Here is a 20,365-nt window from a genome sequence, read left to right on the forward strand (position 1 = left end):
ATATTTCCTGGTTGCAGCTTCCCTATGTGAAACAGCATAAAGTATTTTGCAGGTATAAACTGTGTGTCTAAACTTCAGAATACTTCAGCTGATCTCTGAATCTATAGTTAGAATTCCAAAATTAATGTAAAACATCTTATACTAATTTTATTGGTTCATATTTGTCTTAAGCAATGTGAAATTTGCAAATTTTGTATATTTTATATTTTTTAAAATTTTCTTATTATGTATTCATTTATTTGCATTTAGCTTCCTATTGCAGCCTAAACCCTACTTTGAGGAATGGTGGAATTGTAAATAAAACAGGTGGTCCTGCTGGAAGTAAAGTTCATTATTACTGCAAACCTGGATATAGAATGATTGGTCAGAATAATGCAACATGTAGACGTCACCAAAATGGCATGTATCAGTGGGATTCTCCTGTGCCAATCTGCCGAGGTAAGATATGTTTCCTTATTGAGCATGCTTCTATAATTTAATTGCAAGTAATATTTCACAGAACAGTGATCCAACATTATAAATACTACTGTGTATCAAAAGACACATTGACATCAGGAGTTTATGCAAGTGCAAATCAACTTGCATTCTTACGGTGAGTTGAACTGAAGTAGTAACAACTAGATCCATGGAATCAGAACCAGACCAAATGAAAAATTTGTTTCTAATACTCATCATATTGTTGTATAACAGAACATTTTGATTGATGATTCTTTGATGATTCTATGATTTCATAAAAATCCAGTAGTTTTCAGTAGTGCTTTTAATTTGTAACTAATATTTTTGGTGTTTTTTGTCTGTTTGTTTTATTGTTGTTTTTGTCATTGTTTTGTTTTTACTGTGTTCTGGAGATAGACTGTTTCTACTTTATCTTTTCTGGGTATCTTAAAACTCGTTAATGTTTGTCAAAAATTACAGACAAGAGGAGTAACATAAAATAGTATGAAGCAGATAAGCACAGTTCTTTTTTTCTTATAAATACTATTTCACAGGTTACTCAGTGAATGGTGAACAGTTATTGGAGTCTAAAGAGTTGTAGGTCAAATAAGATTGAGAATATGGGGGAGAGGAGAAAGGCTGAAAATTCTATCCATGTGGTACATATATTGCCTGTTCAAAAAATGCTTTCCATTTTGCCTGGTTATAGATCACTTTGTTTATATAAACAGATGGCTGTAACATCCAGACTTGTCAGAACTTCTTTAATTAAAACCTGTTTTCAGTTTGTAGGATGTTAACTGAAGTGATTCATGTATCCTTCAAGACAGATATTTTTGTTTCTGGCAAGCTTCCTAGCCAGAATGATTCTGCTATTTCTAAAAGCAACATCAGCAGTATTTTCCACTTGACACTTGATGTGATGTTTAGTATTCTGTTTGGAGTATTCTACTTGGCTAAAACTAGAGAACTTGAAGGAGTACAGTTGACATTTTTTATATGGAGTGATTTAGCTGCTAAGTATTTCCTCAGGATGAAAATTTTCATGCCTGGGTGGGCCATGGGGCTTTACTCATACCATGCCAGAAAGCAGCTGAGACTTCCAGTGTGCTACAAACAGTATCTGTGTGTCCATGTTTTCAGACTCCAGGAAATTTGGAATCCCATAAAATTTAATAGCATATGATGCTATTTGACCTTTCTGAAGGTAACAAAATCATGGAATAATCTGTGTGGGGGATTTGTGAGATTAGTTCAAGGACACGTGCTTTTGGGTTTACTGAAAAGGCTATTTAGATTAAGTAGCTGGGTAGAGAAGCTGGAAACTCAGGGACATTGTAGTAAAGAACCTGGAATGCTGACTATCTGTATAGCTTGGCCAGAAAGTTTGGAAAGTAGAGAATTAATTCTGTTCGAGCACCTGTATATGAGCCAAAATTTTTATCAATTTGCTTAAACACAGAAGTCTAGTGTCATTTGATGTGTCCAGAGATATTTTGCCTGTTCTCCAGCTACCAGTCCAAAAACGCACAAGCTCCTGTGTTATCCACTGAACCTGTCTTGTCTTGGAGACCTAAGAATGTCTCAAGTAACTCTAGAAAATGGGAAAAATAAAAAAGTCAATCCCTATCTACCTAAGCTCTGTTGTAATTAATCTCTTGATTCTGCTTGATGTACAATGTAATTAGGTTGATGTAGTTATGGTTAAGTTATGAGGTAGTAAGAAGGAGAAATAGTTTAGCTTTCTGTCAGTTCAGCAGGCAAGTAAACATTTTGTAAGTGTAGAATTCTACTTACGTGACTAAGGCTCAGAGTGTTCCAGTTATAGGTGAACAATCAAGTTAGTCATCAGGGGAGCAGATGGAGAATTAAAACAGACACTTATTTAAAATGCATCAGAGCCATGAAAAGCCATGGTCACTACTGTTGTGATCAGATCTGGGGGAACAACTACTAATAGAAAGGCTTGTACCCAGACACAGCAGGACTTGCCTTTACCCCTCTGCTTTTCCACTTTCTCTAACGTCATTAAAAGTAGAAAGTGGGGGTCTCTAGAACTCCTTATTATCACATTTTCATCCAATCTCTGTCCTATTACTACTATTTCTAGTGGCAGGGGAGTCAGCTCTTACCACTTGAGGGAGAAATACTCAATTTTGAGAAGAGCAGTCCTGTTTAAAATGCAAAATGTGCTAAGATAACTATGTTACAAAGGAAGCAGCTTATTTTGCTCCATTCCTTTAGTTCTATTTCTATTAGCAATTTGACAGATTCCAGATGGAGGCAAACAAGAGAAATGAACTAACCATTCATCATTTTATAATGCTTACCTCTCCTCATTATAATTATATGCAAAGCACTGTGTTGTGTTTAATTTAAATGCATCAAATGTGACAACTTTGGAATATTGAAAACAAATTTTAGACTTTGTTTATGGTGCCATGACAATGTGTTGTGAAATTAGTCATTTATATCGAACTGGGTAGATGGTAAGAAAAATCAAATTCCTTTTTTAAAAATATTTATTTTCATCTCTAACATATTTCAGACAAAGTCTATCATTTCTTCTTTTGAAATATATATTTTATTAAGAACGAAAAAAAAAAAACAAAAACCAGTAACAGGAGGAAGGGAGAAAATTACCTATCGGGCATTTTAACTGCTAAAATGTTGAGTTGCTCCTTACAATTGTCTGTATATGTAACAGACAGTTTAATTCTCAAAACTACACCTTTTATTGATAAATATTTAGGAAAAAATCTTTAAAGCTGTGTTTTATTCAATGTATTTACTGAAGAGCAATACAGTGTGTGCCACAGTCAAGGTAATGATTATGTACATAGAAACATTGTTTTTTATGATGCCTTTAAATAGATTCATTTGAATATTGTGATATGTCCTTAACTATAAGTTGCTGTTTCACAGAAAGTATCCTTTCAGAGCTAATGATACTATGAATTTCCTCTTAGAAGTGCCACAAGGCACATAGCTTTAAAAAAAATAGGGGTAACGAAGTGTTGCCTTTCTTCTTTTCATTATCAGAATCAAGGGAGCAGAGAGGTTTCACAAAAGGAAATCCTACCTTGGGGACTTTTCATAGAAGTGACTGGGATTGATATTTCTGTAATTATATTCCACACCAGGATTGTATATTGTGAGATACTGTTAAATTAAACATATCACACTGTGGTAAAATATATATCTAAGAAAAATAATCATGAATAACCAAAACAAAACAAAACAAAACTGCACCTAGATGCTACTCAGACTTAACTGAGTAGAAAACAAATTAAATGTAAGTTTAAAATCATAAGTAGTTGTCTGTAGAAAAATTCTGAAGGAGCAAAAAAAAGTTAAAATTATTTGGAATATCAAAACAACCACTGCCTGTAGTCCATGTTGAAATTTCTGCCAGTGTTTAAACAACCAATATCAACATAATGATTTATAGAATGTCCATCTATGTGAGATACACTTTAAAATACTTCTTAAAGTTTCAAACTATTACATTAATTGGAATGTCATAAACATGGGAAAATCATTGTAGTTGCTATGAATGGATTATGTGAAAATTACTAATCTCTATCTCTTATTTCATTGTTGTGATAATATTAAACAAACATAAAATAATACAATATGAGAAAATGCCTTTATTTTTCCTTTTCCTCCTTTCTTTCTAGCTGTATCTTGTGGTATTCCTGATTCTCCTGGGAATGGTTCAGTTATAGGTAATGAATTCACTTTGGGCAGTAGATTGATATATGAATGTAATGAGGGCTTCAAGCTAGAATCTAGTCAACAAGCAACAGCAGTGTGTCAAGAAGATGGATTGTGGAGCAACAAAGGGAGGCCACCTGTCTGTAAATGTAAGTAGGCATGTGTTTCTCAAGCATATTTCCCTTAAACTGATTCAGGAATATCTTCTGTGATTAAGTTTACATTTTATGTGTACCTATCTGCTGAACTGGTCAGTCAGGAACATATCATCAGTCATACAGTATGTAGTAGAATAGAAGTGACCTATTAAATGTGTTTAATAATAGCAACAACAATAATAAATAATAATAATAAAGTTTATTTTCAAAAAATATGTCTTAAAATCTCTCTATGGCTAATGTTCTCTGTCTTCGCTGTATAAAGTTACAAACATCAATTGTAGAAACTTTTTAAAACACTGATAGTGTAAACAACTAACCACGGTAAGAGTTATCCAGTCTTTCTTTTTGTTTTCAGTCAGAACTGCAAAGAATAATGCAGGTTCCTTTGTTATGCAACATGACATCTCATGCACTGGGTTAACCTCCATCTGGCTTTGTATTCAAAATAGTGTACACGATCCTCCTTCTGTCATGATCTACATGAGATTCTCTGCTTTAAATCCTGGAGCATCTCTTCCTTTTTTTTTCAGATGGGTTTTTGCACTGCTGTTTCTCACTCTTTAAAAACAAAAAGTTCCCCTCTTCTCTTAAAAATCATTTCCCAGAGGTACCGCCAGATTTGCTGATGAATTCAGCTATGTCCTGTGGCGGATCTTTTGCAGAACCAGCTGGAAATCAGTGTATCTGGCAAGGGCAGCCCCTGGCCTCTTTCCACATAAGCCATCCCATCTCCACTTATTCCAACACTCTGATATCCATACCAAATACACTCAGACAACTCTTCTATAGAGCTAACAGTCTTGCTGTGATTCATTCTCGTTGTTTCTTCATTGTGTTTGGAATGGTGATTCTCATTTCTGTTCTCTGGGCAACCTCCAGTTGATCTACATCTTTCTTGAAGGACAGTGCCTAAATAAGCAGTTCCACTGAGTACATAAGAAGGATTATTTGAAGTCACCTATGATCACATGAGCATGCTCTATATTCAGAACCATCCACAGTGGGAAAGCAGTAGTCTCATATATTGAACTACACTTTATTCTCTTAGAAAAAAAAATAATAATAATAATAGGGTATAAAGTACATAACTTCAATAATTAATCAACATAAATATCAACAGATTGTTTTCTGGAGGGAAGAAACAAATTAGCTTAGATTAAAAAAAAAAAAAACAAACAAAAACAACAGTGTTTTTGCAACTATTGAACCTTATCAGACAGTGATTATTCTATAAACTGAGCTTAATTACTAATGTTTTGTGTAGCTTTCTACATTATGAACTTTAATTTAATATTTGTAAGTCCTAAGTGACTTTTAATTTATTTTTTTTCCTTTTCTAAAAGTTTATTCAGTTTGTAAAATATTCCCATTACTTAGTAAAGTGACAAATGCTGAAGTAAAAAACACTAGTGATCTACCTTAAAATTATACAGTTGGTGTTTTCAACATGGATTGCTCTTCAAGGGCATGCATGTGTTACTCAAGATTACTTATCTGCAAGTTGTAAAAAGCTTAGATAATCTTCATAACAACCTTTTTTTAAAGTTGCGGTACTATAAGTATATATTTGTTTAGTCTCCAGAGATAGAATCATCTGAGACTGATGAGCAGTGAACACAGCACAAAAAAGTGAGTGGTAATAAATGAGTTCATTTTTTTCCTCAGGTCTATTAAAATGAAGGCTGAAATCATTACAGCTTGTTTTACAATGTTTCTTTGGTAATATAAAGCCTGAGTCTCTGTATAGCCATTTGAAAACCTTTCTCAAGCAATACTTTAAATCTGGCCTCATTAGAGACTGACCATGTAAATAGTATCTTATTATATGAATACAGGACACTGTGAGAAATCTGCTAAAACATCCTTCTGAAGCCTTAGTGTCTTGTTACTGGTCAAAGGCAGAAGAGGGACACACATTCCAAAGAACATTCCATCCAAAAAGTGGAGAAATATCTAATTTGAATAAACAGAGTAACTTGAGTCTCAAACTATATATGAGTATCGGTGCTTGCATTTCTTTCCTTACTCTTTGCCACATGAAATGCTTCTAATATCTTTACTACAATTAGTATAATTTGGTTTGGACTCAAATACAAAGGAAATGTGTGGGTGTAATTACAAATTTAAGGTTTTAAATTGTACATATAGTCAGATGACAAATGCTGTCTTACATATCATCATTTTTATATACTTGTAACTCTTATATAAATTATTTTTGAAAAATCAATAGTTTCTGTCTTTCTAAGGTTAAAAAAAAGAACAATCATTTGGGAATTTTTTATTTGTTTATTCTGTTACATCAGCTGCTCTGGAAATACAGATGCTGATTCTTGCAGGGACAAGTTAAAAAGGGAAAATAGCATGAATTAAACTTCATTCCATACCTTTAAATGAGATAATATCATCTTATTATTATGCAGAAATTGTCTGTAACAGCTTGATTCTTAGATTTTATTTGTGACTAATTAGTGAAAATTATTCTTGCTTAGTTCTTTAATGTCTCACTTTCTGAAGAATATATAAGAGAAATGAGATCTTCCAAATCAGAAGGACTGTAAAACGAAAAACAGAAAAACACCTAGATGGAAACACAAAATTCAGATATATCGCTTCCTTTGTGCAGGGCTTGTCCAGTCTTCTTAATTTACTGATACTTATGAATTTAAACCATACTAAGCAGAGACTTATTTTTGAGACCAACTTACGGTATTTAGATTCTAGGAAAATATCAATAGCTCAATGTGTTTGTTCACCAGAGTAAGAAAATTATAAATAGTTAATTGTTATGAAAAGTTCAAATTAAAAGCTGAGCACATTACTAAACAATTTTTTTTGTTATATTTAAATTGTAGTTGCAAAGACAATGTTATAATATTTTTAGTCAATTGTGCTGTTCTGGTAGTGACTATTCTGATTAGTGGTCATTTTGCTCGTGCTTTGAGTAGAAACTATGCCTGGATTTTTAGAATAACTTCTGGAAATTTATAGAATAAATTCTGGAAATTATCATTATGTTAAAATGAGCAGTTTTAATTATAATTTCAATTGCTAATTATATTTACTGACCTGTACTTTATATAAAACAATATCATCCATACATTTCTGTATTAAAAATGCTTAGGAAAAAGAGTGTGCATCTTCGCATCTATAAGAAGTTTATATCATCCCTTATACTATTCTATGTATGTAACACCCACCTGATGTCCATGCCCAGGCTGGACTGGACTTTGAACATCCTGGCTTAGTGGAAGGTGTCCCTGCCTATAACAGGAAGTTTGGAATTAGATGAATCACTCTGAAAGCATATAAATGTTTTTATTTTATTTTTTCAAAAGATCTAACTGTAATGTAATAATTTTTCTGAATGCTCACAGTATGTGATCATACACTAAATAGCATTTGACTGCATTGACAGCTTTTATGCCAATAGTAGAACTTTCCTAAACTGAACAGCATGGAGAGAAAAAAAAAAAATTATTTGGGCCTTTGCAAAAATTACCGAGTAATATTTGCTTTTTCTTTATATCCCTGGAGCCTTTTTTGTCTCTGAAATGTTTAAATAAATCAAGTTAGAGCATGACCATCACTGTTCCGGTGCATCTCTAAATGAAACTGCACTACACATTTTTGCTCATTTGCAGTGTTCACTGTATAATATTCATTATTTTTTGCTAGAACTTGTATTTCAGAAATGCACACAATATGCTCAGTTTTTCATTCAAAGACTTCTGCCAGTATGGCGAGACATATTTTCTGTTAAGAAATTTAGTGGCAGGATGCTAATATTTACATGTCCTTTATTCACAGCTGTGACTTGCCCCAACATAGAGACTCTGCTTTCAGAACATGTTGTCTGGAGACTGATTTCTGGGTCACTGAATGAGTACGGAGCTCAAGTCATGCTCAGCTGCAGTCCTGGGTATTATTTATTGGGTCAAAGACTCATACAGTGCAGGACTAATGGAACCTGGAGTGTAGGCAATGAAAGGCCAATCTGTAAGGGTAAGCAGTTCACTTGTTTACAGAATATACTATTGTTTTTAATACATATATTTTATAAATCTATTTTTTGTATATATATTTATATATACATGCCAGAGCTGGCACATGGTCCTTGCACAAGTGTGAGAAGGAGTGTGAATATACAGAAAGATAGTTAAGAAAAGATGTAATGAGAAAATAGAAGAACACAGGACTAACGGTGGTGATCGTCTGCAGGGGTTGGCTAGACAAGTGCTACTGACTAGCCTTGTTTGCAAACAACCACCCTCTTACATCCTTTTCTGCCTGTCTCAGCAGCGAGATTCATCCTTTTTGAAAATAGCATGGGTAGCTTTTTAGCGCACCAATTAGTGTGACTGAGAGGTTTGTTTCTTGTGATTGTCTCCCAGATTAAAGTCCGCAATCAGATATCCCTGCTGGAATTCTCACAGGTTCTCATGGTGTAACTGACCAGACTTGGTCCCCATCACTGGCTCCCTTTCTTATTATCCCTGGTTACAATGGAAATAGTCCTTGATCAGACAACCTGAAAGAAGCAGACACCTTCTTTCTACATACCCTTACATCCAGGAATACGTATAGATGGAATGTAATCGCATCCTTCCCAGACATTCATGTCTTGCTTCAGAGTATGACATTTAGATTGCATTTAAACTGCTTTCAGGATTTGAAGTCATCTGAGTTTTCTGATTTAGGACATGCTTTACCAAACCAAGCATAATTTTAAGCCTAATGCATAATATTACTGTTGAATAGAGCTTTTATATTTATTCATATTACATTTACTTTTTAAGAAAATGTGATCTATTGTTTTCCAGTCTAAGGAATTGTGAAAAGCATTTTCATATTTCAATTTGTTTTTTTGTTATTTTTCTTCCCCAGTTATCTCCTGTGGTGGTCTTCCATCTCCACCAAATGGAAATAAGATTGGAACCTTAACAGTATATGGAGCCACTGCAATTTTCACCTGTAACACAGGATACACTTTAGTTGGTTCTCATGTGAGAGAATGCTTGGCAAATGGTCTTTGGAGCGGTGCTGAAACTCAGTGTCTAGGTAAAAGCTTATATTTTTTCTTTTGTTTTGTTTTTTGAACAATAGTAGTATTAATTATTGGACTTCACCTCATATCAAGCAACAACACTTTTACACAATAAATGTTTTCTAAAAGAAAGTATTGTGTGCTGTGCTGCATTTGATTTTAAGATGCTCTATCAGCATATAGTTGTGATTTGGTCTATCGTTTGTTTGCTTGTTTTCAATTAAATTATATTTGATGTTGTTGCAAGGCTTTTGGGGCCAGAAGGATTTTTTAGGTAACACACTTGGTCATCCACATTTACAATACTTTGATTTGCTTCGTGGAGCAGTCTCAGATGGCATGAAGAAACTAAGCGGGAAGATGACCTTCAGTTCAGAAGCATGCCTAGTGCATTCCAACTACAAGTAAATGTTCAGCATTCTGAGAATTTAGGCAAGGAGTTTAGACAAGAGATAATCCAAAATAAAGTACAAGCACCACCCCTTTCTGCTTTCTCACAATGCTGAGATGTATGTAGTGTGGACCTTAAGTTCTAATGCCTGCTATTTCATTCCTCAGATTTGCTTATGTTGGTTTATAATGAGCTTAAAATAAATAAATAAATAATAGGAATGGGTGTATTTCATAGCATGTCAAGAGGAACAACAATTTTTTGTCCATCTGAATAAAATTGTCCATCTGAAGATAAAATTGAAAAACTCTTTTACTAGTCCTTACTTTTTCAAATGTTCTTGCTGGCTGAAGAATCCCAGATGTTATCTTTTCTATGAAATGAATCAAAATTAGCATTTTGGTCTACATTTCCAACTAGTCAATGTCAGTATGGATCTATGGGAAAGAAGCTGTAATTGCAGCATACCTAAATGAAAAGCTGGTGAACATTCTGAGATACCTGGAACTGAAACTCAACTTCCTCAGTGTTAATAGGGTCACTGTATTTCTGTGTTCAGATAAATGAACAGATGGTTTTTGGCACAGCAGGTTGTTGATGCTCATTATCCTATATAAATAAGTGATAAATAGATAGTCGATACTGTTTTTCATTAAATTTCGAAGCAGCTAGAGTTTGTGTGAGCAAAGCATAGAAAATCAGAGCTACTTTTTAAAGCACAACATTCCCCATTATTTAATATGATGTTAAACAAAAAATGATTGTCTTCATCACAGTAACTACATGTGATGGGAGCACGTAACAACTCAATCTAATCTTATAAAAAGAATTTTTCTAATATCACCCATTACATATTAGCAGGTAATTATGAAAAAAAGAATAAATATCATCAAACTGGTATGATTCTTACCAGAGTACTAGTGATGACATCCTGAATTTCTGAAGATCATTAATGTCTGTAAATGCTTTTAGAGAAATTATTTTGAAATGTATTGCAGGCGATAAGACACTATTGTTCTAACATGAAAAGCATAATAATTTAACCTTGATGAAAAAAAGAATGTGGAATTATTAGCTGCATGTTACTGCTATTCTTCATCAGCAATTTCACAGAAAATTTTATGGGGTATCAGTGAAATGCATAAATGTGGGAATCTTCTGTCGGAGACATGAACTTGTGTCTTAAATCTTTGTATCCTATTTGTTGTGTTGATTGCCTTTTCTTCTTTCAATTCAGATCAGCAGATCTGAATTAAGAATTTTAAAACCCGATTCCTTCATTTTGCAACAGTAATGTCTATAGTACAATTTTCTGTGAAGGTAATTTTACAGTGTACCATCTTTTAAAATACAGAGTAGTTAAAAATAGTGACTGTTGCCTCATAGTGCTAAACTAGCTTCTAAATGGAGATAGTTATTAGGGAGCAAGACATAGTTGTTTCTGGTGAGCGTTGTGAGAATAATAAAGCACTTTTCCAGCCTAATATCCTTATGCTTCATTTTTCAATTAAAAATATGCTGTATTAAGAATTATGTCATCTTTATGTAGGAAGTAAAGGGAATATTTTTTTGCACTACTTCCCTACTTCTTTTGATATGTAGAGCAAAAAAAAGAAAAAAAGGAGTAAAATAAATCTGTTTTACCCAGGAATAATAGTTCAACTGAAGTGCCGCCTAAAGTAATGTTAAACTTCAGGATTACATTTTTTGTATACATTAAGTTCTGCAGTAGAACTACCTAAGAGGTTTGTGTGTGAAGACACATCAGTTTCCTGCTGATGTCTGGTTATCCCTATATTGATGCTGACAAACCTTTAAAAAATTCTGACACTGCAGATCTGCAGATATGAAGATTCAGCAACACTACATTTGTATGGGTAGGGGCATATGAGTATTTTTCTCATCACTTTCTTTTATTGAAACCATTAAAAGCTATATTATTATTTTAAAAAGGCTTTTATCTCTCAATATTTTGCTGTGTGCTATTATCATACATAAACAGTGTAATGTCCAGCCATTGCATGTCTTAATTTCTAGCAACTGATATGTGTTAGAACTAACTTGAGGTATCATTTCATTATCTGATATTAGTATGTAGTACTCATATACTGTTTTTCTTTTTTGAAAGGCTATGCATGAAGGATTATTTAGGCATCAGTGTATACAAACTAAATAATATACTAATCTCAGTGGATTCCGTTTGTTTTATAAATAGCTTTTGTCTGTGGAAGGCTGGAAAAGCTTTTTTCTTCTATTCTAGCTTCTGGGGAACATATTTTATCACAAAACACTTGAGAAGATTAACTGCACACAGTAGTCATAAATTTACATTCAAATAGTGAAGAGATGAAGAACTGATCAGTACAGGACCTATTTGGTGAACAATACTTGTTTATGCTGCAACTCAGTTTAAAAATTATTTATATAGAGAAACTTTTAACTCTTTGGGGGAAAAAAAAGTTAATAAATTTATCAGATCTCATGAAAACTGTTTCTATATGCTGTTTGAACTTTATATGAATTCGCACTTTTCTTCTATTGTTGGGTTTTATGTGTTTCAGATTTCTACAAGGCTACACTGAAATTGTTAACTTTAGTGTTTTCTTATCTGCTTAGTCATAACTACCAACTTCTAATTTTTATCAACCTATCTGCATTTTAAGTGATTTCTACAGAGGTATTTCCATCTGTAATAAGCACAATACCTCTTGCAGAAAACATTACTGTACTACAAGTAAAGATTGTCTTATGATACTTTCTAATTATTTTTCTTTAAAATTAGATGAACTTTGGTTTATATTTGTCAGATTGATTGCATTGCTGAATGCAGCCTTATGCTTAGAAATGTTAAATATCTGCATCTTCTTTACTGGACAGAAAGGATCACATTTAGAGCTCAACAGTTATTGATCACCATTTATTCTTTGCAGTTTCAAAATCAGACAAGCTCTGTAATACCAAAAGTGCTGCACAGTTTTGAATGCGGAAGTCTAAAGTCTGTTATCAAATTCATGCTGCAGAACATTGTATTTCTGGTACTAAACTACTTCCTACCTCTCTACATCCTCTCATATAAGGGATATTCACACCATTTTTAGGTTCAGTTTATGTGCAATCTAAGTTCCTAAATTCCCAGCAAGGTCAATGGAACTATGCAGGCTGTTCAAGAGAACAATAGGAAAGATAAATTTCAGTCTTAAAGCTAAATTATGTGAATGCCACTGGTTGTGTATTCCTAAATTTTAAGGACAGCATGCACCACATTTATTTCAGAAGTGCCTTTAGGACTTAAAGCCTGTGAAAATCAGGAGGCATACAACCAGGGAACTCTGAATGAGCCTTTCCTTTTTAAAAGAATGATAATTAGAGGTGCTTTTTTACTTAGGTCACACTTGTGTGAATGTAATTCAGGACAGATATGGATGAAAATAGGTATTGCATTATCTTACCCACTGGTCTGTGAAGAATTTATTTATTATTTCAGTCCAGTTTAGTACACTAATTTCTATATGTCAGAAAAGCTTTGTCAAATCCTTATTATTTGTTTCAAAAGAAAGCTACATCCAGTGACTGTAGTTAATGAATCCAAGGCTATAAATATAAAATATACAAATATGTAAATGTAAAATGTAGGTTTGCAAGTAATAATATATGGTTGTTTTTTCACTTGTGCAAAGATAAATATGAATTACTTAGCTAGACATTTCTCATTTGCACTAAATGAATCACGCTGCTGATAATTTGTATCCCTTCCCCCTTTTTCCTTCCTGAAAGAATTGCTCCTCTAAGTCACAACGCGTGTTTACATGCTTGTCTTTTGTGTGTGACTGTGCATACATCTGTGTAGGACATAGGTTGAATTGGAAGCTTTTGATTATTTACATAACACCAGCTGTGTTATTTGTGGCATTTAGACTATTTTCCTGAACAGATATCTTGTCTTGATTTTGTGTGATTTTGATGTGCAAAACTATACACACAACAAAGACATACTTTAAAATTCAAACCTAGATATAATCCACTCCAGTACATTTTCCTAAATTCTTATGATCATTTATTTTCCAAAATATGTAAGAATTTAGGTAGAAATGTTAGAATTTAATTCTATATTGTGCATAATTTTAAAATTATACATAACTACTTACTGTGCTAGTGTAAATATATATGATCCTGCAATCGATAACTCACAGTTAGCAATAGATAGTAAGATGTTGTCACGCTCCAATTTATAGGAGGGAGAGGAGGTTCTTTTTCATATATGTATAGCCAGCGTGAGATTAAGAAACAACAGTTCAAATGTCGGTTCAGCCAGTTTATTACAGATCTTAATTAGGGAGATTGGCAAGGGGAGGATGGACACTATTATGAATTAGAGTAATGGGAAAGGGAAGGAAGGCGATAGAAAGGATGGGAAAGAAGAAGCAAGGAGTCTTTATAGGAAGCAAGAGGGAGATAGTCACCACCATTCTTCAGTAGTGGTGGGTCGTCGGGCATTGTTCCATTGATGACGACGGTGACCACAGCGTTGATGGCCACTTTTCAATGGTAGTACCACCTTATTTATAAGTCAAGTTAGCTCTCTTTGGAGTGGCAGCTTCTGGCTCTAGGATCTCAGCAGAAGCTCCTTAGTTTCTACCTTCCTGGCCTTGCCAGCAGATAAGAGGGAGCAGAGAGGTGCCAACTTGTATCTTGCCTTCACAGGATACAATGGTATCATCCCCCAGTCTCCCATAACAAACAGGAGTTATTTGGTCACAGGCTAGGTCTTCTGCCAGTAAACAGTCCTGAGCAATCTCTTCCAAAGGCGGCAAACAGCTCCAAAGAAATGCTTTCAAATCTAAAATTGTCCACACAGTGATGTTGATTGCCACACAGCAACACCCATCTCTCATCTCCTAGAGTCTTATCACAAGAAATACCTCAGAAAGCGAGCTTTGAGCCAGAAAGCAAAGAAGGATTCATACAGACGCAGTGATATTGGTTTAGATTTCAAGTTCTGATTAAAAAAAAAAAAAAAAAATTACTCTTCTCTTGTTTTCCAGGTGTTGTAGAATAAAATTACTGAACTGGCCTTGAACCATTGTAAACAATTTCCATAATTCTTGAAGCACAATTTATTAAACAGTCAACTAGTGACCTCCTTAATTTACCCTTAATCAAATTTTACCTGATGGGTAAATTAATAATTTTTTAGTTACTGCACTATTTTACCAGTTCTCGAGTTGCTGGAACATGTGAGTCAGAATCCCACCAGAAATAATTAAATACACTAGCTGGATCTGTAACTGAAATGACTTGCATAATAATTCCAGAGGCCCGTTAAATCCCCTTTTAAAGGAAGGTATATAATACTTCTGTTTTGTATATTTTACTAATTTTACTAATTTACTAATCACTGTTCCTGAAATTTCCTGTGATTCCTCATGCTTGGCTTCAGTGCAACTGCTGCTTTTTAATTTTGCACATTTAGGTCTAGAAAAATAAAACGAATGTAATCAAGCTTGTCTTTTCACATCTTTGATCTGTTTCTTAGATTTCATTTCCCCAAATTTGTGATTGTCCCAACCTCTGAGGTAGGCTTAAACCACTACTAACCCTGGCAGGCTGTTTTTGCTGTCAACTGTGCTGGTCTAGAGGGCAAGATGTTTTCATTTTATGAATACAGAGTGTTCTGTGCTGGTTGGCCTCTGCCGCAAAATGGTACCAAATACACAAAATCCAAGGCAAATAATGAAAATGAGGAATCAAATTACTGTGGTGAAATAACGTGGGTTTGGGAGTTTCAAGACTTTTTATTTGAAGTTCACATTTCTCCGAGGAAAAAGGCAGCTTTATTCAAGAAAAAGTGAAATATATATTTAGCATCCAGTTGAAAATGGTCAATTTTAAGCAAATACACTGAATGGCTTGTAATTTCAAATGTTTGTAATTTATATGCACCAGATATTCTTTTGACAAATTCATTATTTCTACAACATAATCTGCAGAAACTGTATATATATGAAAATTGAAAATATTCAAATCACTGCTTCCTTTCTCTTGGAAGAGTAGAAGGAATGTAATCTGTAGTTTTTACACTCCAGATATTGTTCTACACAAAACAGTAATTGACTCTGGTACTTATTTTCTTCATATCAGCATTCTTGTAAGTGTTGACAATGTATTTAAGAATTTATATATTGGATCTATTGTTCTTCAATTGTAGCTGGTCACTGTGGTTCTCCAGATCCAATTGTAAATGGTCATATTAGTGGAGATGGCTTCAGTTACCGTGATACTGTAGTCTATCAGTGTAATCCTGGCTTTCGACTTGTTGGTACATCTGTCAGAATTTGTCTACAGGATCACAGATGGTCTGGACAAACTCCTGTTTGTGTCCGTAAGTATCGTTTACTATTCAGTGAAATATTGTTATTGTTTTTAATGTAATTGAACATTCATGGTGGATGGGATGTTTAAAGGTGTTTGAATGAGGTGTTCAAAATATATCTATTGAACATATTTTCAATGGTAAGGGTTGTTATGATAATCTACTCCTCTTAGTACTTATCAGTATAATTCCACTCATGGTATTGGATTAAATGACATCTGTTAGAAAAATACTAGCATTTTTATTAATCCTAATCTAGTTCCTTTTTCAATTACATGGCAAGTTTCCTGACATCCTCTGAAGCATCAGGCATTTAATCTAATTTCTTTGAACATTATTCTTCTACTTTACAGAGCATTAGCATTATTTTTCTTTTTTGGTTTTAATAAACTTACGATTTCTATAGAATTTTGTTATTTTTCATGGAGTATTTACATCAGTTATTTCATTTTTAAGATGTCTGTAAATCAGACAGAATTATTTTCATCCACAGATATGGTCACTAAGATGATCATCTTTTCTGTTTAATCTGTGTTAGTATCTTTGTTTTATTTTTAAGAAAAATATACTGCTGATAAATCATTGGATTTCAAAATGTATTTACTTTCTTAGTGATTAAAATAAAATTTCTACCTGTGTACAGCTGTAAGAAATATCTGCCAAATGTTATTGTCCTTTTAATATCCTATTATATCTTCAAATGATTTACATTCCTCAAAGGAATACCACCAGCTTGTGTTGTTACTTCTACTGGATTAATTTTACTGTGCAGTGGATAAAATCCCTTCAAAAGAAAGGAGCAATGCTGAGGGACAGTGGGAAGCAGTTCCTAAATGATATTGTTATCACTGTTCTGAGAACTGACTGTAGTTTCTGTAATGACAGCAACCAAACTTCAAATGATTTTCCCACTTTTATTTATTCATTAGAAATTCTAGCAAAAATGACTCAGCTCTTTCTGAGAAGGAGAGTGAAAATATGCTGTGTACTAGTGCTTAGAAATGATCTCCCTAATATAATATTGATAAGGACTTCTGATTAAGGATTGTGGATCAGGAACTCTGCCCCTGAAAATTTATGACAAGCTGGGCTACATTTTTGTATGATTTTCACAGAATATCATTTTATATTTATAATTGGCTTTGAAAGGTTTTTCATTCTTGGAAATGGTAGACACTAATTTTCAAAGAAAGTATTCAAAGTATTCCACCCATGACTATTTTTTTGTGTTCCTTATTCGTTCACCTTGCACAGTTTTTTGATACATAGATATTTCTCTACCTCACTATTGAATAATCACATAAATGCACAAGGCAGTTCCTTATCTCAGGAGAGAAAAGATTTGTTATTCACCATTTAGGTGATAACCTTTAGATGAAACATCTTGGCTAGTGCTTAGATAAACAATATTAATTTGACTGCACAAAAACCTAGTGGTGATTTGAAATAGTATAATGCCGAAATTACCTATATTTAAAAACATTAACTATAGCATCTGTCAAGAGTACTGAGTTCTAAAGAGAAACTGACCTACCATCTTCTGTTTTTGTTGAAAAGGGCAGCTAAGCAGAATTCAGTATCAATTTCTTATAAATACTATACCTAAATTTTGTGTAATAAATTTTGTCATAGATTTTGTTCAGGACGTTTCAGAAAGTCTAAGATAATAGAAATTTTTAGTTTAATATTCTGATTTATAAGAAAGATGGTGACTATGAGGATGGTGACCGTGGAAATTATTTTAGTTATAGAAACTTACTAATCTCTTACTGTTTAAAAAATGCAACAGGAAGATTAGAATAAATTAGATCCTGTATACAGACTCAAATTTTATTCTAATGTTTAAGGGTTCATTTTTAAATGGTGAAAAAACACTAGTGCAGAAAGGGATTCAGGTGATTAAAGCACATCTATTTATGCAGTTTAAGGTCTAAATAAGTAAACCTGCACACAGGAAGGCATCCTATTTGATTTGCAAAGATCCAATATTGTTGAAAATATTATTATCTCACTCTGTGATAAAATAAAAGGAAACAGTTTCTTTTTTTCACCTATCTCTTCATTGCAGAAAAGGAAAAAGAAAACCTATGATTTATCAACAATTTACTTGTGAATAGAATAGTTAATTTAGTATGATCATTATCACCAGAGCAATGTTAAAAAGCTGTGTGTGTGTGTGTGTGTGTGTGTGTTTGACTTTCTTACTTTAAATTGCCAGTATCTATATTCTTCTGTATTTTTTTTATACTACTTTAATGTCTAGTTATGTGCAAGCGTACAGCTTAACTACTATTAAATGTTTCTTTTTAAGTGTCATGTAGGCACATTAACTGACACATAATATATAAGATTTAATGTCAACAGTGATTTCTCTATTGCCTTAAGAAAATCTGATTAATAGGATCAGTATTTCAGTAGAGCAACTCAAGAAATTTGGAACAGGACTGTTCAGAACTTAGCAGTGCTCTGAAGCAGTACATTAAGTTCAGTTTGTTTTTCTCTACTGTATCTTGAATTTTAAAGGAAAAAAAATCTATATCAGTAGGAAATGTAGTGATGTCCAATGTTTTTAAAGGTATAATCTATATCAATATAGTGTCAAAATACATGTGCATGTAATTATTTATATTAAAGTTTCACATAAGGTAAAAAAGTAGATTCCACATGTCTTAGTGAAAAATTAGCATTTTTCCCCCCTAGCAGTTAAGAACTATGAATAAATGTATCCCATTATTTTTTAAACTTCTTGCATAAATATGAAAAACATATTCAGAAATAAAAACAGCTACAACCTGCAAGTGATTCCATGAAACAGTGCTTTTCAGTTAGTTGAGTTAGTTTCTAACATGTCTATTTTTCTTTTAACAGCAATCACGTGTGGACATCCTGGGAATCCTGCTCATGGAATGACTAATGGCAGTGAGTTTAATTTGAATGATGTTGTAAATTTTACTTGCAACACTGGGTACTTACTTCAGGGTGCTTCCCGAGCACAGTGCCGAAGCAATGGGCAGTGGAGTAGCCCTTTACCAAATTGCCGAGGTAAGAAACTTTCCTCTAATTCTTCTGTTCCCTAAGAACTTATTTCATGTGTGATCCTTTTCTGTGCCTTCAAAACACTGGGAGAAGATTTATGACATTATTGTCTTCTTTATTTGAATTTTGCATTCCTATATTGGAAAAAAGATCTAGCCTTGATTTTTTTCAGAATTTGAGCTCAAAGTTTTCAGACTGCAATCCCTAGCATTTAGTTTAGAGACAAATAAAGTGTTCTTGATATCACAAAAGCAATATTATATTACTAAATCACAGTCAGCTATCTATCCTGAGTTTAGGTGCTCTGGAAATTCCCATAAGTTGTAATTATTCATATTAAAACATTGTTATGCAAGTGAATATTCATGCATTAAAACACTGTTACTTCTGTTATTTCCTAGAAATGTCTGAAAATATGTTTGTAACTTTTGTACATGAAACCTGGATATTCTTTCCCCAGAACAAACTGATGAAGATTTCATTCTTATTGTTTTGATCCTTAGTATGCTCTGTAAAAAACTGAAGTTTTTTGAGAGATGAGAATGAAACAAGAGTTTGTGTGGTAAAAACAAACAAGCAAAAAAAATATGTATATAAAATATACACAGTAGAGAAAATGAAAATAAGCCATTTTAGTTAACACTGTAACTGAAAAAAATCCAAAGTTCTCATACTTAATCGTGTCTTTATTATTTATCTATTCAGATGTCAGTAACAGAATTAAAAGGAAAACTATGCTATTAAATTATCCTTTCTTATTCTTTTTGTTTATAGACACTGTTTTTTTGTTTTACTCAATTGTAGAACATGAGGTTAATGTCAGACTTAATATCAAGGTCTTGATCAGTCCAGTAACATCTGTTTGTTGCTCTACTATTTTGAGACTGTATGCTCCCAAAACAGTTTGTACTATAGAAAATGCTTTCTCAGTGCTGAATCCAGCAAGTTGATTACAATATTAAATAATATTACAAAATGTTTTCTTTAGAATCATTAAGGCAGAAAAAATACCTTCTCCCTACAAAATATGCAATGAGATGAAAGGCAGAAAATGCAGTGAAATATGTAAGATATACTGAAAGATCTCAAAAGCCTGGAGAAAAAGTTCTGAGATATCAGATACAGTTTATTGGTCTTTTTGTGAACTCTCCAGAAGGAAATAAATTTTAATATGCCTAATTTTGAAATGTCACGCTTAGTCATATTCACTT

The 20,365-nt window shown here is 33.2% G+C and overlaps 1 protein-coding gene across 1 annotated transcript in view; it reads left to right on the plus strand.

Annotated features, from left to right (window-relative positions):
• CSMD1 (CUB and Sushi multiple domains 1) overlaps positions 1-20,365 on the plus strand; it is a 1,002,456-nt gene that overhangs the window by 934,289 nt on the left and 47,802 nt on the right. The window contains exons 49-54 of the mRNA XM_085217921.1: positions 250-438; positions 4,116-4,301; positions 8,121-8,315; positions 9,198-9,371; positions 15,954-16,127; positions 18,987-19,160. Of these exons, the coding sequence (XP_085074047.1) occupies positions 250-438; positions 4,116-4,301; positions 8,121-8,315; positions 9,198-9,371; positions 15,954-16,127; positions 18,987-19,160 (1,092 nt within the window). The remainder of the gene's footprint in view (positions 1-249; positions 439-4,115; positions 4,302-8,120; positions 8,316-9,197; positions 9,372-15,953; positions 16,128-18,986; positions 19,161-20,365) is intronic.

Source organism: Meleagris gallopavo, chromosome 2, assembly GCF_905368555.1.
Source record: "Meleagris gallopavo chromosome 2, MGAL_WU_HG_1.1, whole genome shotgun sequence".
NCBI classification, from domain to species: Eukaryota; Metazoa; Chordata; class Aves; order Galliformes; family Phasianidae; genus Meleagris; species Meleagris gallopavo.